Source organism: Gambusia affinis, linkage group LG10 (genome assembly GCF_019740435.1).
Source record: "Gambusia affinis linkage group LG10, SWU_Gaff_1.0, whole genome shotgun sequence".
NCBI classification, from domain to species: Eukaryota; Metazoa; Chordata; class Actinopteri; order Cyprinodontiformes; family Poeciliidae; genus Gambusia; species Gambusia affinis.
In genome coordinates, this window is record NC_057877.1 from 7,414,440 (window position 1) to 7,430,194 (window position 15,755).

General features: G+C 39.3%; 4 protein-coding genes across 4 annotated transcripts; 2 read left to right on the forward strand and 2 right to left on the reverse strand.

The window, feature by feature from the left end:
• The first annotated feature begins 267 nt into the window (after positions 1-267).
• On the forward strand, positions 268-5,460 carry LOC122838964 (vacuolar protein sorting-associated protein 4B-like). The gene is made up of 11 exons (XM_044130027.1): positions 268-502; positions 1,164-1,275; positions 1,372-1,516; positions 1,779-1,837; positions 1,917-2,036; positions 2,120-2,276; positions 2,377-2,525; positions 2,745-2,826; positions 2,949-3,168; positions 4,483-4,623; positions 4,714-5,460. The coding sequence occupies exons 1-11, from the start codon at positions 482-484 to the stop codon at positions 4,813-4,815; spliced, it is 1,308 nt and encodes a 435-aa protein (XP_043985962.1). The 5' UTR covers positions 268-481; the 3' UTR covers positions 4,816-5,460.
• On the reverse strand, positions 5,459-9,564 carry plekhb2 (pleckstrin homology domain containing, family B (evectins) member 2). Its single transcript, XM_044130028.1, has 8 exons — positions 9,369-9,564; positions 8,705-8,755; positions 8,427-8,579; positions 8,213-8,315; positions 7,781-7,820; positions 7,208-7,291; positions 6,682-6,796; positions 5,459-6,583 (listed from the first exon to the last, which is right to left on the reverse strand). The coding sequence occupies exons 1-8, from the start codon at positions 9,496-9,498 to the stop codon at positions 6,447-6,449; spliced, it is 813 nt and encodes a 270-aa protein (XP_043985963.1). The 5' UTR covers positions 9,499-9,564; the 3' UTR covers positions 5,459-6,446.
• An 840-nt stretch (positions 9,565-10,404) lies between these two features.
• On the forward strand, positions 10,405-14,225 carry ing5a (inhibitor of growth family, member 5a). The gene is made up of 8 exons (XM_044130029.1): positions 10,405-10,565; positions 11,809-11,880; positions 12,010-12,176; positions 12,325-12,436; positions 12,533-12,629; positions 12,725-12,860; positions 12,968-13,029; positions 13,118-14,225. Exons 1-8 carry the CDS (start codon positions 10,529-10,531, stop codon positions 13,155-13,157), a joined length of 723 nt encoding a protein of 240 aa, XP_043985964.1. The 5' UTR covers positions 10,405-10,528; the 3' UTR covers positions 13,158-14,225.
• cep19 (centrosomal protein 19) lies at positions 14,226-15,657 on the reverse strand. Its single transcript, XM_044130030.1, has 2 exons — positions 15,359-15,657; positions 14,226-14,896 (listed from the first exon to the last, which is right to left on the reverse strand). The coding sequence occupies exons 1-2, from the start codon at positions 15,486-15,488 to the stop codon at positions 14,550-14,552; spliced, it is 477 nt and encodes a 158-aa protein (XP_043985965.1). The 5' UTR covers positions 15,489-15,657; the 3' UTR covers positions 14,226-14,549.
• Positions 15,658-15,755: the final 98 nt, after the last annotated feature.

Sequence of the window (15,755 nt, forward strand, 5' to 3'; positions counted from 1 at the left end):
CAGTATTAAGAGGTTCATCACTAACTCCTCTGTCCAGGAGGGGAGAAACAAATCTAAACACAGGAGATGTTACTGCATGGCCCAGGAGTCTATTGGAAACAAGTCCAGATGTCGTCTAATTAACAACTTTACAAAAGTGTAAAAGTTCACCTGGACCTTTTGACTTTCTTTCAATATATTTATGAATTATGACATCGGTGCTTTATTGCAGCAGTGACTCAGTATATTCAGAAAAGTACAGAAAACCAAACGGGGACGTTGGAAAAAGAAACGTCAAGGATGACAGTTTGGTCACGTGAGCACCGCGGAAGCAGCAGTCGAGGTTCAGATGCGGAAGAGAGACAAACCTTTGGGATGTTTAGCGGCTGAAAGTGCTCTGAATGTCACTCTTAAGTAACCGGACACAAGAGGGGAAGAGAGCCACAAGTTTTAATATTTAATCTCAACCCACCCTCACAGGTTGCAGCGACAGAAGCGGCCAATGGCGGGCGGAAATTTACAGGTAAGTGAGACTTTTAAAACATTGACGTGACTCACCTGGAAACCGATACGACGCCTCGTTTAGCTCAGCTTTAATAAACAAACTAATAAACACGCTTTTATTTTATTTTAAACGGAGCTGTTTTGTCACAAAAAGTTTGTAGCGGCGCACTTTTTACTCATTAGTAGCCTATACTTAAGTAATGTTTTTAATTATTTAGAATGCGATGTCTTGGGAAATTAGAACATTTAAAGGGAAAATGTACTAGTCCTGTATTGCTAATGTCACTATGATGTCAGTTTGTGGTTATGAACATCGCTGACTTTTATTCTGCTTAATAAATAAAAAAACATAACATGTTGTGATATACTGTTTCTCCGAAAAGTTCTAACGGAACAAATCAAAGGTAAATCCAATGATTACTTAATTTTGTAAGCCCCTTATTAAATAGAGCATAATATTAGCATGATAACTCATAAACTATATAGAAATAGATTTTTTTAACTCTCCTTTTGAGATCTGCACTGGCATCATAGCTAAAAAAAAAAAAAGAAAAGAAAAGACAGGAGCGCGTTTACCACCGAGTGACGTCACTTCTTTATTAGCAACCCTGATTATGTTGGCATGTATTGAACGTTTCCAAACGTCTTTATCAATTTCCAGCCTTATTGTTTGCCTTCAGAAAGCTATTGACCTGGCCAGCAAGGCGGCACAGGAGGACAAAGCCAAGAACTACGAGGAGGCCCTCAAATGTTATGAGCATGCCATACAGTACTTCCTACATGTTGTCAAGTGTAAGGATTCGCCGTCCTTCCCCTCACTCAACTACACAGAATTAGATTTTATTTCTTAATTTTTTTTTATTGTGATTCTCTGTGTTGTCGCTGCAGACGAGGCGCAGGGCGACCGAGCGAAGCAGAGTATCAGGGCGAAGTGTGCCGACTACCTGGACCGAGCCGAGCAGCTGAAGGTTTACCTGAAGCAGAAGGAGAAGAGTCCTCCAGCCAAACCTGTCAAAGAGTCCGGGGACAAAGGGTTAGAGCCGTCAACAAATCAGAAATACAGTAAACTGATATTCAGCTGTGTCTGTTGCTGGTGTGAATATTGAAACACATCTTGTTGTATGTTTTTACTAAGAAAGAAAGTAAACTACTTAAAAACTACTGCAATTAACTGCTTAATTAAGTATTTGTTTGTGTCCTGATGATTTATTGTTTCCTTAACATTCAAAATTATATCAAAAGCTTTGTAAGCTGGAACTGAATCTCGTTACTCCCTGATTTTTGCGATATTTTAGGAGTGAAAGTGATGAAGGGGAAGATCAGGAGAAAAAGAAATTCAAAAATCAGCTCTCAGGTGAACGAAATGATTGTTTGACTGGATTCTGAGAAATGCTTCAACTGAATGTAGTGGCTGTAAACATCTCCTCTTCCAGGTGCCATTGTAATGGAAAAACCAAATGTGAAGTGGAACGATGTTGCGGGACTGGAGGGAGCCAAGGAAGCCTTGAAAGAAGCTGTCATCCTCCCAATCAAATTCCCTCATCTGTTCACAGGTGTTAGCACGAAAAAATAAACAGAAAAAAGAGCTGCAAACGTATGGCCTGTTTCTAGCGCCATACTGCGTGTGTTTTTGTAGGCAAGCGGACTCCATGGCGGGGAATCCTCCTGTTTGGTCCTCCGGGAACAGGGAAGTCCTACCTGGCCAAGGCGGTAGCGACAGAAGCTAACAACTCCACCTTCTTCTCCATCTCCTCCTCTGACCTGGTGTCCAAGTGGCTGGGGGAAAGCGAAAAGTGAGGTTCTGGTTTTCGGGGTGACGGTGACGACAAATTGAATGTGTAGAGGGTGGGGACAAAAGTAAACGATCCCACTGTTGTCATTTCCTGCTACTAGACTGGTGAAGAACCTGTTCGCTCTAGCGCGGGAACACAAACCGTCGATCATTTTCATCGACGAGATCGACTCCCTCTGCGGCTCGAGGAGCGAAAACGAGAGCGAGGCCGCTCGCAGGATCAAGACGGAGTTCCTCGTTCAGATGCAAGGTGACCAAGAGGAGGTTTGAGCGCCACTGAGCCTACCATCATCCTCACACACACTGTGTGTGTTGTAAATGTCATGTTACCAGTTTGTTGCACAGTACAGACTCAAGTTCCAGTTAATGTCAGATCTAACTAAAGAAATGTGTTTTTCTGCTAGTAATTCTTATTTCCTTCATCTTTAATTGCCTATTTTTCATCGTTGCCGCATTTTTCTCCCGCCAGGCGTTGGAAACGACAACGATGGAATCCTGGTCCTGGGAGCCACAAATATTCCCTGGACGCTAGACTCGGCCATCAGGAGAAGGTTGGCTCAGCGCGAATCCTCCCCGTCACCTCTTGAGGGTTTATCGGAGCTGGCTGCCGTCCGCATCGTCCGGACGCCGAAGGTCTCGTAATGGTTTACTGAAGCTTTTGTTCTGGTGCCAGGTTAGAGAAGCGGATCTACATTCCTCTGCCAGAGGAGCACGCCCGCTCCTTCATGTTCAAGCTGCACCTGGGCTCCACCCCCAACGGGCTGACGGACGACGACTTCGTCACTCTGGGCAAGAAGACAGACGGCTACTCCGGAGCAGACATCAGCATAATTGTCAGGGACGCCCTCATGCAGCCCGTCAGGAGGGTTCAGTCAGCGACTCACTTCAAAAAGGTAAAAAAAATAAATAAAAATGTCTTCCAGTTTTTTTTATCAGCTGGAAAAACTTCATTTGGAATCAGTTTTTTCTTAAAATTAGAAATGTTCCCGAGTTTGAAAGAGTTTTTCATATCAATAAACGGAGTGAGAAATAAATCGAGACAATATTTAGAGTTAGCTTCAGGCACAGAAAACGATTGAATGTCGGCATAATAAACTGTTTTTAAGTAAATATTTCAGATGGTAGTGGGGAGTTAACGTTGGGTCAGATATTTTGATGTGTTTGGGTTTGGCTGCTCCAGTCAGCTTTTAATAGACCTCATAAACTCACTTTAGTCTAAAAATAACCAAAAGTTACACACAGTTGATTTCTATCTGGGGATTATTAACTAGTTCACTAATCTCTACTATAAAGTTCTGGTTCTCTTTATTGGCCACCCTGGCAAAGATGTGTAAAAAGCCTTTGATAGTTCATCTTTATTTGTGTTAGCATAATCTCACACTGAGTGATTTAGAAAACCTTTAATTTGAGTACATTCGTTCAGTTTTGGGGATGACTGTTGTGAAACAATAAAATTATTGTCTGTGCTCAGTGAACCATTTCTGTGTTGTTTTGGTCTGTTGTCTTGCTGAAAACATTTACAAATCACTGCTAGTAATTACTACTTAAAAAGTTCTTGGAGGCTTTGAAAGAGCAACAGAACCACAGCATCACTGATCCTCCACCGTACTTAACAGTGGGGATGGGGCGCTAAATACTGCTAGTTTCCTGCATGCAAAACTTACCTGGAGTTGTTGTTGTTGGTGAAAAGCTCAATGTGTTGCGAAGACTACAGGAGTCTAAAGATTTAACCAACTAATAAAAACTGCAAAGGAAGTATGTTTTGGTTCAATTTATTTAAGAGATTGGCACTTTCACCAATAACTGTGCTGCTTTAAAACATCTTTTTCTCACCATGTTGTTTTTTTCCTCACTGAATAAACACAATCATAGAAAAGGTTTAAGATTTTTCTAAAGTATTCAGTATTACATAATGCTATTTTAATATAATAATGTGCTAATTTAATACACATATTTACCAGTGGTGTACTTTGCGTCAATACAGACGAGCACTATGTCAGGGAAATTAAAAAACAATAAGGAACTAAATTTTCCCAGGTTAGCTTAGCATGAATTTGTTGTAATTTGCAGACAGTCTCCACGCCCAGCTGTGCTTCCCTTCTGTTTCTATATAGAGCTGTAACCCTAAGAGAGGCAGGTTTTCTTTCTTTTATCTTCTGTCCATCCAAACGTTTTGATAAAACTTTTGTCCGATCTCGGATTTTAAGGTACGCGGATCCCCATTTAGCAACCCCAACGTTGTGGTTGACGACCTGCTGACGCCGTGCTCCCCTGGAGATCCCAACGCCGTAGAGATGACGTGGATGGAGGTTCCTGGGGAGAAGCTGTTGGAGCCGGTGGTGTCTATGGTGAGAAACCAAATCAGTGCTTTTAATTTACAATATAGATGATCAGATTGATCTGGACCTGCTATGACCTGCTCGGTGGTCTCTGTGCAGGCCGACATGCTCCGGTCTCTGAGCAACACCAAGCCCACGGTCAACGAGCAAGACCTGGATAAGCTGAAGAAATTTGCGGAAGATTTTGGTCAAGAAGGCTAATTTGCTAAAGATGGAAGTTTGGTCATTTTTTTCCTTAATCAGTTATACTTAATGTGCCAATCTTTTGGTCTGTTAAATCTTAGAAATGGACAATTCACGAGGTTCCTAGAGTGTACCTTAGAGTTGACCGTTTCCTTTGTTGTTCCACTGAAACTAGTGTTTACGAATACACCGACACGTCTTTGCACTACAAACACTACAAACATCACCACGTATAAGGTGGATTTATTTTGCACCAAATAAACTTTGCTTTAAAGTTTTCTTTTATGACTAGAGGACGGTTTAAATTTACCGATGTTGCCTCCTTTATGAACACAAAATCACTTGTTTTCTTTTCTTTCATTTGATTCTTCTCTGGTTTTTGGTCTTTTGGGTTTTGTTGCTTCTAGAATGAATTACTTTCTACTCAAAGAAGCTTTTTCAGCAGTTTCCGTGTTATGTATGTATGTGTACATCCGATTTCTTCATTATAATGTTATTGTAGATATAGCTGGTCATGTTTTGATCAGTGTGTTTAGGCGGTGACTTTTGGGGGTCAAAATGTTTGGAGTTTATCGACGTATTGTTAAAATCTGAGGTCATTTCATGCATCTATTTGTGTTCTGTGAACAAGACTCAGGGCTAAATAAACACATCGCAAGAGTAATGTGAATATATTTATTTGTTAAAATAACATCTTGATTTAATCAGTACATCTGAGTCCGATTAAGTCACACCTTTAAACATGCTTAAGAATTGCTAAACAAAGTAACTTTATTGTTATGCTATTAGAGAAAATGAGTTCTCTTTAGCATTTCTTAGGCTCAATAAAAAGTTATGGTAGAGGCCGTTTGTGGAGATGAAATCACATACCTTTAGGGTTTTTAAACAGAAATAAACTTTAACTGAATGCTTGTGCACCACACATAAATACATCAATATGAACAAATCAAAACAGGAGGTAAGGTTCAGCAGCTGCCAATGAGTTGACAAAAAAAAAAAAAAAGAAAATTAAAAAGACCAAACAATAAATTGAAATAGAGGACTGCAGAAATTTAGTGTCCCTTTAAACTTCAGGATAATGCGCCTTCGTACTTGGTGTCCTTTTTCAACAAACAAAACAGTGCAAACCAACATTTCCCCAAATGACTGTAAAGATGCTACAGGAAAAGTATGTATTGATTTAGTGCATCCAGCACCTAAATCCCAGTCAGACTCAAACACACACAAGGCCAGGGGCACACTGCAGATCTGTGACTAAAGCAAATGGAAAGTAAACAAAGGTTACAGTACGAAAAAAAAAAGGTTCATTCATTTTGCAAATATGAAAGGCCCACTGTGTGTGAATCTGAAGCAAACTTAAGGAAAGCAACGTGTACGTGATAAATGATCTAATAAATAACAGTTCGGAGAGATTAATCGTTATGGTTTTGGTTAAAGATAATTCAGCGCACACGTCACAAAAGGAGCAAAAACACTGCCTGGGAGTATTGGAAAGTGCTAAAAAGTATTTACTAGGTCATCCTCTCTGTCACAGTCATGTCTCATTGATGTAGTCCAACAGAGGACACACTTCGTTTGAAATCTTGTGACCGCACTGACAAGAGCGCACACTCAAAGCTGTAAATAAACGCTAAGCGAAGCGGGACCAGTTAGAAGACGGAGAAGAGCGAGCTGATTGCCAGACCGGTGGCTGCTCCGGCGAGCATGCCCAGAGCCACGTCCCCCGCATCGCCGCGCGGCCGCTCCTGGATAATCACGTGGTTCACTTCGGGGGCAACATATCCACCTGAGCAACATGACAAATTCATGAATTAATTCTCCACGCTGCAGCCAAAAAACCTTATACAGCTGCAGTCAGGCTGAGCGGGGGTGGAGTTTATTTACCTTGATACTGATATGGATAAGCAACAGCGTAGGGTCGCCCTTCGCCACAGTATATAATCTGTGTGGGATGAGCAGGCGGAGCGGTGTAGTCTCCATATGGGCCTGGAGCATAAACCTGGGGAAAATCCTACATGAGGCTTACAGATACAGATGAACACTTCCACAACGTCTGCACTAGATGGCAACAAAACGTAGCTTTGAGCAAATGAGCTGCTCTTAAAGGGGCTCTAGTATGAGTTATCCAGACACATAGTGCTACTTTACAGCAAAATCAAATAACTACGTTAACTTCAGTTGTCATAAAAACAACATTACGCTCAAACAAGTCAATTTTACATAACACTGACCCTTTAAATAGTAACTTTTAAGTTTTCGCTGGGGTTTGTTCATTTTCATTGTAAAGGAGTCTGAATTAATTAAGCTAAACAAAAAATACATAAAATAAAACAATATAAAATGCAGCGTCAGAATATGGATAGTGCTTTTTCTATTTTCCAGTCGTGTTAACGTCGGATACTCCTTTTACCTGCGGCTGGGCGTACTCTGAGTAAGGAGGAGGAGCAGATGCCACGACTTCCTGCGCAAAGCCAATCTGAGGAGCAGCTACCACCTGTGAAACGTCAAACAACCAAAGAAATGAGACTTAATCAGTTTACCAGCAATAACTGGGCTACTTGCTAAGACAAATGCAACAAAGCAAGCACACTCACGGAAGGTTTTGGAACCGGGAAACTGGTGAGAGGTTATGAGAAATCAATGAGCTAAATGAGAATGATTGGCAAATTCCCTTTCTGTTTTCATTTATCATTAGATTAGTTGAAAAAGTAATAGCATTATCATTTCTCATAATAATTTCTGGCACAATTTAGAACTTTGTGCTCATCACAAAAAAAATAAAATAAAATACAATGAACTTTATGATTGTGCTGCAACAAAACAAAACGTAATTCAAGACGTGTAATAGTTCAATAAGGCAGTGTAGAGAAGGAAAATATGAGAACTGTCTCACATTGCACAAAAAAAAAAAAAGGGAAAACTACAAACATAAATATGAGACCTTGCACACAAAAGATTTCCTTTAAATGTACGAAACATTCACCGTGTTTATTCTGGCGTCCTGCAGTGCCATGGTCCATGCTCTGCAACCAGGAAGAGAAATCATATTAATATCAAATGACCCAAATTCTACAGACGTAAACATACAATTAAACCCAAAATCATCAACCTTCCAGACAAATTTAAATATGAAATTATCTTCCAATCAAGAGGTTTGTTTCTGATAAGAAATGATCTCTTAAAAAATATTCAAACTGGCATGTTGAAAATCATTGCCATGACCGTAATCTTCATCTTTCTTCAAAGACTTTCTGTCAGAATATCTTTGGAGAAAGTCCCTCCAAAAAGTTAATGATACTTACAGTCAGAATAAAAGATTACTTTTGACCTAAATATGCCTGGGATACGGATAATTTGGGGCTGAGTGTCAATTAATAACTGACATAATGACTGGAGAGTATATCTGCTGGCTTACAAGGCATCATCTGCACTGTCTGCACACAAGCTGATGACCCGCCCGTCTCTGCACACGATCTGGAACAATGCGTCACGCGCTTTCCCATCCGGTGGGTTCAGCTCTGGAAGGAAGTACAAAAACACAAAGGTGGCACATGTAAAACAATATCAAAACTGTCAGTAACAACACTTCTCATCCATTTAATGAGCCAAAACAAAACATGTGACAATACCCTGACAAGCAGCAGAGCCGCGGATGTTAATGCAGTGGACTCTCATGTGGATGTCATCCTCCATGTCACGCCGCTGTTGGTCATTGTAGAACACCAGGCGTCCGTCGGCCCACAGGTCAAACCAGTTTCTTTTCCACCGCCGTAGGATAGTGCCTTCAAAATAAACATTACAATTTTTATTATTGTTATTGTTTATCAGGTCGTGTTTCTACATACATATTTTTTTATGTGCTACTTAACTGCTAATTTGCAAATAGAAAGTTTTAAAGTTTGCTCACTTTGTCTATGGAGCCAGCCACTTTTTACCACAGCCATCTCAGAGGAAACTCCTTGAGAGAAAAAAAAAAGTATATATTATTACAGTATCTTTCTCACAACTCCAGAGGCTGGTAACAGGGTGGGGCATGTCTAAGATGAACCTCGTGAATGGTAAAACAATTACCAAGTCCACAACGATGTCTATAAAAATCTACAGCATTAAAACAAAACAAATACCTATGTTTTCTGATGGATAAATGTAACGATTTAGCACTTATTTTTGCATATAGTTTATAAACTAATATATTTAAGCTAACCATGGTTGAGGCTATTGGTTTAAAGATATTGTTGACTTTGTTGTACATCAAGAATTTATTCCAAGTTAAGTTGAATAGCAACTTTTTATTTTTACTTTGACTCTCAGGGTTCCTCAGTTTAACACATTAAAGGAATAGAAAGCAAGAAATTGGTAATATGATATTGGTAAGAAGAATATGAGGTCAAAAAACGGACACATGACTAAGTGTAAGAAATAGATTAAATATGCTTCGCTAGTTGCTTCCTGTAAATAGCTAGAAAGGAGCAGACACGTTAGCGCCAGTTTAAACTGTTAATAGTAAAGTAAAAACTCCGACTATACGCTCGTATATGACGTTAAAATGTGTTTTTGGTCTAAATACTTACTTGAGTCCTTAAATGTTTTGGACGAGATAACCTTTCTTGAGGATACCGAGAATGCGGAAGTGATACGCACAACAACACGATGTGTTGCTCGGAGTAAGAAATGTCTAACCGTCCAGCACAGTGGACACATCGGAAATATCCGTTATGTCTTCGGTCTGTGGTTCGTGTTAAATCCCGCCCAGAGAGCATCTTCGCGAATCAACAGTCTCTGTGGAGAGGGCGGTGTTTGTTTTTCAATGACGTCATCTACCAGCTGACCGCGGTGGAAAATGCCAGCAAAAGAAGTGAAGGTGCGTTTGGTTATTAGTAACCTCCTGTTCCAGGTGCACACAGTGCGAGGAGTGAAATTCTAGTGCGAGGAGTGAAATTTTCTTATTTCTCTTTTCAGATGTCTCAAGATCATTGATTAACCAAGCAATCAATAAATTACAAAATATATTTAGATATATTCAGGAATAAGAACAAAGATTCACAATTCATGGTAGCAACACTTTGTCAACTTTTTTCTTTAAATTATTACAGCTAAGTCTGAAGGTTTTTCCAAATATGTTTTTTCCCCTTGGGTCCATCCCTGTCATAAAAAAGCAAAAATAAATGTTGATATATGATTTTCAGGCAGGTTTAAATTACTGTTAGAATTTTAGCAGTTATAATTCACTCTTTTTGAGCTTGATTTTACAAATTAATATTTATCCCTGCATCCAAGGTTGAGATTGTCTATTAATTATAAAAACTGGTTATTTTAAAATTCATAAATTGTAACTCCATAACGTGTTTTACTGCAACAGTTATTTTTTTCTAATAACTTGTGGGAAAAATAAAATAATTTTTAAAATTTTAATGACAGACCTTTGTCTTTATATATTTATTGAAATACAATCCGTTAAGACATTGTCTTAGCGACTGAAAGGTGAGTAATACTCAGCTTTATGTATTTTATTTAGTTATTTAGATTTGTATCATTCGAATACGTTTTGAGAACAAAAAATAGTACGGAAAAGAAAACTCACATATATTTGTTTTGTTTACAACCGAACTCTGAAACTCGTACCGCCACGCCACCTACTGACGGCAAACCTTGCAGTCCAAAACCAACGCTCCCTGTGACTAAGAGTTAGCGTGCTAACGAGAGTACGCAGAAGCTAAATAGATATTCCAAAATGGCAACAGCAATTTACTTGGAGCATTATCTTGACAGTGAGTATCAGGAAAGGACATGTACCGTGATTAACATAGTCACTTTAAAGTTTGTTTGAGGTTTAGTTTTATTTATTTATTTCTCTATCGAAGGACACGCTCGCGGGACTAGACGTAGATTGTAGTGTAGGCACGTTAGCAAATAGCTCGCTTGCTAACAGTAGCGTTGTTCCGATGGAAATAAAGCAGAATAAATTGTCACTTTATAGTTCTCAGTCTGCTGATGTAAAGAAACGAAATTAAATTGGTCGTATTCAATGATACACAACGTAACTACTTTACACACGGATTATTTTTGCAATTATAAAATAAACAGCAGAACGTATTTAAAGATTGAAATTGGAACATAATTTCTGATTATTATTTTTTTTCGTCAGCATATATTTTTGTCGTCTTATTCGGGTTTTTACTGTTAAATATTGCACCATGTATGTGCAACCTGTTGGAGACCGCGTTTCCCGTAACTGTTTTAGGCGCCGGGGGGGCGGAGTGTTTGAAGTAGCGCCCAGACTGAGGCAGTCCGAAGCTGAACCCAGTTCCTTTAGCGCAAAAAGATAACATCGTGGTAATGTAAACTACTACGCCATAGCTGCATGTTACGTCATGACGTATGTGTAGTGGACAAAAAGGTTTTCCCTCAGTAAATTCATCAAATCAAATTATATTTTCCATGTTTGAAAAGATAAGAAAATAGCAACTAACAACACTCAAAAAATCATTCTCTGAACTATTCTTCTTTTCCCCCTGATGCAGGTGAATCTGTAAATTTTTCAGCTTACAGATACGTATTTGTGGCGTGCTATCCGTAGTTTTAAATGTGTTCAATCTCTAAATGTCAAAGGTGCTGAAATATTAAGAATTTTGCAATATTGGAGTCATACTCAAACTGTCATACAAAAACATAAGTATATTATGCAGTAAACTTTAGTGAATGAATAAATTGACCAATTTTTATTGCTGAGGATTTTTAACACCTATGTGGTTAATGCATTAATCTAAAGATGATAAGAAAATAGACTGTATGTTGGCCTGAAATGATGGTATAGTTATAAAAGTATATTGTTCAAATTTCCTGACCAAAAATTTCACTTGTTTTGATCATTTTAATTGTTGATTTCAATTAAAGTAGCCCACAAATTTCAGCCTTTCAAGCCAAAACTGTTACTTTTGCCTGTCAATTAATATCGGCTTATTTATTTATATCAAAATACATGTTCATACTATTCACTAATCCTCTGTCTAGGTATAGAAAATCTACCATGTGAGTTGCAGAGGAACTTCACCTTGATGCGGGACCTGGACAACAGAACCGAAGGTTATCATTTCACTATATTTTATGTTTTGGTGCCATTTTAAATCGGTTGCTTCTGAATTTGCATAATGAGCTTTTAGAGCTGTGGTGGAGTTCATCCGTCTCTCCAACAATCCCCTGTCGTTTTCGCAGAAAAGAAAGGCGAGATCGACAAGCTGGCGGAGGAGTACATAGCGAATGTGAAGAACCTCGCCTCGGAGCAGAGAGTGGAGCACCTGCAGAAGATCCAGAACGCCTACAGCAAGTGCAAAGAGTTCAGTGATGACAAAGTCCAGCTTGCCATGCAGACGTATGAAATGGTCAGTCTGAGCACACTTTTCCAGAATTCACCCAACTTCTTCCTTTCCATATTTATTTATCGGATTTTTCTGGTAGATTTTATTTTTAAAAAAATCTTTTGCCTTTGTTTGTTCAGACTTAAACATTCAGAACATTTCTTTCCCGCAGGTGGATAAACATATCCGCAGACTGGACGCAGATCTGGCTCGGTTTGAGAATGAGCTGAAGGAGAAACTAGAACAGAGCGGCTATGAAAGTGCAGATGGAAGAGCACTGAAAAGTACGTCGGGTAACCAGAAGACTTTTCCTGTGAGTCTGCAGGACAAGTTTTGTTGTTATGAGCAATAATTTATTTATTTTTCTTCCCCCCGCCCAGAGAGCGAGATGCGGAGCCAGAGAGAGAAGCGTGGGTCCAGGGGTCGAGGAAGGAAGGGCTCCGACGAAGATTCTCCCAGAAAGAAGAAGAAGGCCAGGTAACTCGGCCTGTCGGCTCAGGATTTGCCACATCTCAAAGGGTTTCTGTCTGTGTTTATGAGTCGTGGTGCATGAGTTGCGTTGATGCTTTCAGTCCGGTCCTGAGCGACGCCCTCCTGCCGATGCAACCGTCAGACGTTTTGGACATGCCGGTGGACCCCAATGAGCCGACGTACTGCCTGTGCCACCAGGTTTCCTACGGAGAGATGATCGGATGTGATAATCCTGATGTAGGTTTTGAACCTTTTTTTTAAAATTATTTTTATTTATCCATATTTCCGTTCTAAATTCATCTGAACCCATCTGCAGGCTGACGTGATTTTTCCTGTCGTTTCAGTGTCCCATCGAGTGGTTCCACTTTGCATGTGTTGACCTCGCCACGAAACCAAAAGGAAAATGGTGAGACCTGAACTCCCTAGAAGATATCAGGCATTGGTCCAGTAACTCTCTGAACGTTTGTCCTTCTTCTTTCCCCTTCATCCGACAGGTTCTGTCCGAGGTGCACTCAAGACAGGAAGAAAAAATGAAATTTTCCTTTCAGAAATGGCAACCTACTTTTGTGTTGTTGGTGTCACTGAGTAGTCTAGTTTGTATTTTGTTTCAGCAACACTCCGTTTTAAAAAGACGGTTTGTACAACTCTCCTTGAAAACCTTATCCAGATTTGGTGTAAAGCTACTTTTGTGACATATTTCCTCACCAGCTTCCCCCATGTTCCCTTCCCTCTTTAAATTTTAGCACATCTGTCATTGTCTTGTAGCTTTAAATCAAATTGTCTTACAATACATTTACTGTGTTGTCCGGGCCTTTTCAGAAAGTCTCTCCTTTTCGAGTATGAAAGATGTAAATACTATCTTGACTACGAAGACGCACATCCAAAATTGTTGCTTTGGCATACTTGAAATGTCAGTTTTATAAACAACTATTTTTTTTTAAAAGAACAAATTAATGAGCCTGCTGAGAATTACATTTAAAACACCTACACATCCTTACGGAAACAACGGTGGTTAAAAGAAAAAAAAAAAAAGGAAGTCAGATTTAGTTTGTCGTTACTACCTCTTTAGGGTTTTACATTAGAACCGCATAAATGACTGCAAGTGACCGAGTGATACAACAATCACCTTAAACCAAACTGGCAAAGAAGAAATGTAAACTCAAAATTTCAACACAAGCCTATGACATTTTTGAATGTATTGTGGTACTAATGGTCAGTCATTGTCTTCTGTCACCTGAATGAGGTATTTAAGCACTTTGAATGGAATCGTTGCCCCTGAAGACGTTTGATACCGCAGGCGTTTTAAGACGTAGTTTCTCATATCCAACTTTGCTATTGAATGTCTGTCGTTTTCCTGGCTTGTACAACTGTAGGGAAAACGCCGGTTCTCCACATCAAACCGCACATGGACAAATATATAATGTATTTTGTACTGAAAAGATATTTTGTAGACAAATTATTCCAAAGAGATATTTGTGTTGCGTTTAAATCCCGGTGACTCGAGATGTAATTTAATTTTAGAACTTTAGCAGCTTCTTTCATATTTGACTGTGAATATCCTTCATTTATGTGTAAACCACAACAATAAATAAAACCAAAGTATGTATTTTGTAAAAGTCTTGTATTTTATAACAAATAAATTTCAATTATTAATCCTACGTTGTTTTGTTGTAGCCTGACAAGCATGTTTTCTAAAACACAGGGCTGTTTAGTTCTAAGCTTATGCTGAAATGTCTGCCAGAGTGTTTATGGCAGACCAAGAAAGATGGTCTGCCAGATGTTGTTTATCTCCACTAATTGCAGTGGACATAACTGGAAGTGGGACCCAAATTAAATTCCACTCGAGCCCTCCGACAATCTTGGGTCAGCCCTGTGTCCAGAAGAAAGAAGGCTTTATTTTTACTTGGTGTTAACGCAATCAGAGCTTCAAAAGTCCCCATTGGATTCTTCATCCCAGCTGCACTTCTCTTGCTGCGATTTGTCAAACTCCACCTCCAGGTCGTACACAAAGTCCGGGTCGTCTTTCCGCTTGCGGTTCCTCTCGAACAGTGTGTCCATCTGTCCCTTTTTGCGGGCCAGCTCCTCGTCATCCAGTTTGTTCAGATCCTCGTCAGGGTCCAGCTGGAACGAAGCGAGGCTGTTCTCCAGACTCAAGCCCTGCATGTGATCGCGCAGGATGATGTGGAGTTTCTCCAGCTGGTTTAGGGGTACTTGATCCAGATAGCCCCTGTGCCTTGGGTGGTTTTTCAATCTTTCAGCAGCCATGCTGCAGTCTGGAAGTCAGAGATCATATCAACATTTTAATTCAGTGGAGGCAAATGCTCAGCAACAGCAGTCAAACTTCTCCAGGTTCATATATATATATATATATATATATACTTTAAAGCTGGTACAGACAGTCCAAAACACAGCTGCGACGGCAGTAAAAAACACTTAAGTTTGTGGTTTTAACACATTTGTGAATAGGTTCCTGGGGTATGAATACTTTTGCATTGCCCTATTATCATAAGGATTGGAGAACTGTTTTATTTGCAAATTATTACATTTATTTTTGGACCCAGGAACATTTTTTTATTTATTTATTTAAATTCATAACAGATAAAGCGATTGCAACATGACTCATTTTGATCTTTTTATTCAATCAGGAAATTGACTAAGTAAGTGTATTCATTACACTATTCCTGAAACTGTAATTCCAATACTAACTATATAACTGCTGAAAAATATTGTCTTACCAGAATATTTGGAGAAACTTCGTATGGGTATGATTCTTTTGCGTATCTTATTGGTGTCGGTGTGGATATAAACCAGAACTATAGAAGGAGGATTGAACTGCACCCCGCACCGCTTTGCTTCAAATCCCATCGCTTTCCGTTTTTGATAAAGATGGTTAAATATGTCCTTTTCTGAGGTTTAGAGTTTGAAAGTAAATTATTTAATTCATAATGGCTGTAATATTGTTAACTAAATTGAAAACGAAGAGAAATGCATATAGGATTAATTGCAGGTCCTTTCATGGGAAGCGTTACCAAGGAGCCTTACATTAGGCAAAGATTTTAGTGAAGCCTGTCCAAAAATATTTCTTAAAAAGGTTATAATGAACCACTGTCCCGTAGTTGTAAAATTAAATTA

Excerpts from the sequence above, each read along its gene's own strand:
- plekhb2 (XM_044130028.1), bottom strand. The coding sequence starts at position 9,498 with ATGTGTCCACTGTGCTGGACGGTTAGACATTTCTTACTCCGAGCAACA. Across the intron at positions 8,580-8,704 it reads TGGCTGGCTCCATAGACAAA|GCACTATCCTACGGCGGTGG; the intron begins GTGAGCAAACTT and ends TTTATTTTGAAG. Across the intron at positions 6,584-6,681 it reads TTATCCATATCAGTATCAAG|GTGGATATGTTGCCCCCGAA; the intron begins GTAAATAAACTC and ends CATGTTGCTCAG.
- LOC122838964 (XM_044130027.1), top strand. The coding sequence starts at position 482 with ATGGCGGGCGGAAATTTACAG. Across the intron at positions 1,838-1,916 it reads ATTCAAAAATCAGCTCTCAG|GTGCCATTGTAATGGAAAAA; the intron begins GTGAACGAAATG and ends CTCCTCTTCCAG. Across the intron at positions 4,624-4,713 it reads TGGAGCCGGTGGTGTCTATG|GCCGACATGCTCCGGTCTCT; the intron begins GTGAGAAACCAA and ends GTCTCTGTGCAG.
- ing5a (XM_044130029.1), top strand. The coding sequence starts at position 10,529 with ATGGCAACAGCAATTTACTTGGAGCATTATCTTGACA. Across the intron at positions 12,177-12,324 it reads CCATGCAGACGTATGAAATG|GTGGATAAACATATCCGCAG; the intron begins GTCAGTCTGAGC and ends TCTTTCCCGCAG. Across the intron at positions 12,861-12,967 it reads TCGGATGTGATAATCCTGAT|TGTCCCATCGAGTGGTTCCA; the intron begins GTAGGTTTTGAA and ends CTGTCGTTTCAG.
- cep19 (XM_044130030.1), bottom strand. The coding sequence starts at position 15,488 with ATGGGATTTGAAGCAAAGCGGTGCGGGGTGCAGTTCAATCCTCCTTCT. Across the intron at positions 14,897-15,358 it reads AAGTTTCTCCAAATATTCTG|ACTGCAGCATGGCTGCTGAA; the intron begins GTAAGACAATAT and ends TCTGACTTCCAG.